The sequence below is a fragment of the Lactuca sativa genome, chromosome 8 (genome assembly GCF_002870075.4).
Source record: "Lactuca sativa cultivar Salinas chromosome 8, Lsat_Salinas_v11, whole genome shotgun sequence".
Lineage (NCBI taxonomy): Eukaryota > Viridiplantae > Streptophyta > Magnoliopsida > Asterales > Asteraceae > Lactuca > Lactuca sativa.
Genome location: NC_056630.2, coordinates 141,818,469 through 141,820,714, shown reverse-complemented (window position 1 = coordinate 141,820,714; position 2,246 = coordinate 141,818,469). Strand labels below are relative to the sequence as shown.

Genomic DNA, 2,246 nt, shown 5'->3' with positions numbered 1-2,246 from the left:
AATGTCAATTCTTTGTTCAAATGATGTAATGTTTTAAAAAATATTAACCTGATGTATTTCTTTGTTGGTTAGATGGACACTTTTTCTTGTTGTGACCTGGTTCCTTACAAATACCACACCTTATTAGGCTTCCCCTTCTTGTGACAGTTTGTCTACTTGCTCCATTCAGCTCTCTTTCAATTGCATCCCTCTTCATTTTCATTGATGGCCTACCAGGTAATCTTCTTCTTTTGGGAGGCAAAGGCTTGTGGTATGGAACATCTGGCCACATATCACTACTACTGAGAGGATTAATGCTATATTTGTAGCATTTTAGGTAAGCCTTACTAGTGTATAATTGGGACACATATATCTCTACATCATGATTTAGGTAAGAGATTGTTGCCACTCCATGTAAGCATGGTATCCCCGTAATTTGCCATATTCTACATAAACACTTCTTTGCAATTAGATCCACTCCATATGCAACATCATTAAATCTAACCTCATACTTTTGATAACCACAAGGAGTAACTGCCCACAATCTGTTTAAAGCAAAAATATAAATCAATAACACATCCCCATAATTAACATAAGCATATTAAAGTAAAAAACGTACCTCTGTTTAACCTTCAACTCTTCTATACGCTTCCTAATTTTTGGACATATATCCAAATCCCATTCCATTCCTTCAACTCTTTTAGTGTATATCCTTTCCATCACAAATAACCTAATCTCCTCCAGCATAGTGATTATAGGTATCCTTCTAGCATGTCTAATAGCATAATTGAAACTCTCACTGACCCCATTCTCCACTGCATCACAATCTCTTCCTTCTTGAAAGAAAGCCTTAGACCAAGTAGCAGGATCTCTGTCTATAAGGTAATCATAAGCATAAGTATCAATAGATTTGATCTTCTCCATTACACCTCTGAACTTCTCCACAGTACTAGCCCTTACAGCCCTCCAAAATAACTTCATGTATTCTTGACCAGTAAACCTTTTACTAAAATTGGCCACAATGTGTCTGGCGCACATTCTTTGTTCAGCTTCTGGACATCTTTCCTTAACTACTTGTAATAACCCTTACAAATCACAACATTATGAGTGAAAAAGCATAAAAATGAAGCATAAAAAGGACCTAGTACTAACCTTGTGTCCATCAGAAAGAAGGGTAATGTCTGCACCAAGACCACCATTAATGTCATCCATACGCAAATCTATGAACCACTTCCATGTTTCTTTATTCTCAACACATACCACAGCCCATGTTATAGGGTAGATGTGGTTGTTTACATCTCTCCCACCAGCCGAAAGAACTTCTCCTATAACTATACCCTTTAAAAAGCAACCATCAAGCCTAATTACAGGCCTGCACCCTTCTAACCAACCATCCCTTACAACTTTGAAACACACATAGAACTTGGAAAACAAAGTTATGGAATCTGGCATGATGTCTACATCCAACCTCATAGTAGACCCAAGATTTGACCTGATAATTTCCTCACCATATGACCACAATCTCCCATAATGTTCAATTAGACTTCCCTCAATCTCTTGTAATGCAAATTTCTTTGCATTTATACATTGCCCCACACTCACATTTATGTTGAATGTCGTTGACACTTTAGCTTTCATCTTCTTTGCACTTATTTTTGGGATCTCTATAATTTGACTCATAAAATGTTTCCCTATCCATCTGTAAGTTACTATTGACCCAAACTTAAACACCCTACAACAATTATGTTCACTCTCTAGAGATTTGATCTGAAAAGTCTTTTCTTTACTCATCCAGGAGGCCCACAGTCTGAATGGGCAAGATGGTGACTTATTCTTTTTGCAACATTTCACTAACAACCTATCAGAGTCATTTTTTTTAAAACCATAGATCATACCCATTAGCAACTGCATAATTGCTTAACATATGTTTAAGCACAGTAGGGTTAGAAAATTGCATACCTATCATTGGTTTAATCTGATCTCATGGTTGTCTTTCATCATACACAGGGTACTGGGGTGGCACGTATTCATCATCTTGATCTTCACTCTCTGTAGGTTCACAAAGGATGTTTAAAAATCTATCATGTGCAGTTTTGTTTGCTGGAAATGGATAGGTAACATCATCTTTTTCATGATCAACAGAATATGAATCTTGAATAACTGAATCCTCATCTTCATCTAGGTCTTCATTTTCACTTTCACTTTCCTCAGCCTCAATCCAGTCGAAGATAGGTTCATTATGGTGATCCACATATACATTCATTCTC

The 2,246-nt window shown here is 36.7% G+C and overlaps 1 protein-coding gene across 1 annotated transcript; it reads right to left on the bottom strand.

Moving 5' to 3' along the window:
* Positions 1-43: 43 nt before the first annotated feature.
* Positions 44-1,770, bottom strand: LOC111893692 (uncharacterized). The gene is made up of 3 exons (XM_023889756.1): positions 1,128-1,770; positions 599-1,064; positions 44-524 (listed from the first exon to the last, which is right to left on the bottom strand). Exons 1-3 carry the CDS (start codon positions 1,768-1,770, stop codon positions 44-46), a joined length of 1,590 nt encoding a protein of 529 aa, XP_023745524.1.
* Positions 1,771-2,246: the final 476 nt, after the last annotated feature.

What these genes read in the sequence shown, in the direction of transcription:
- LOC111893692 (XM_023889756.1), bottom strand. Translation starts at nt 1,770, where the DNA reads ATGAGTAAAGAAAAGACTTTTCAGATCAAATCTCTAGAGAGTGAACAT. An exon ending in TTCTGATGGACACAAGGTTA is followed by an intron (nt 1,065 to 1,127) that starts GTACTAGGTCCT and finishes GTGATTTGTAAG; the next exon opens with GGTTATTACAAGTAGTTAAG. An exon ending in GAGTTGAAGGTTAAACAGAG is followed by an intron (nt 525 to 598) that starts GTACGTTTTTTA and finishes TGCTTTAAACAG; the next exon opens with ATTGTGGGCAGTTACTCCTT.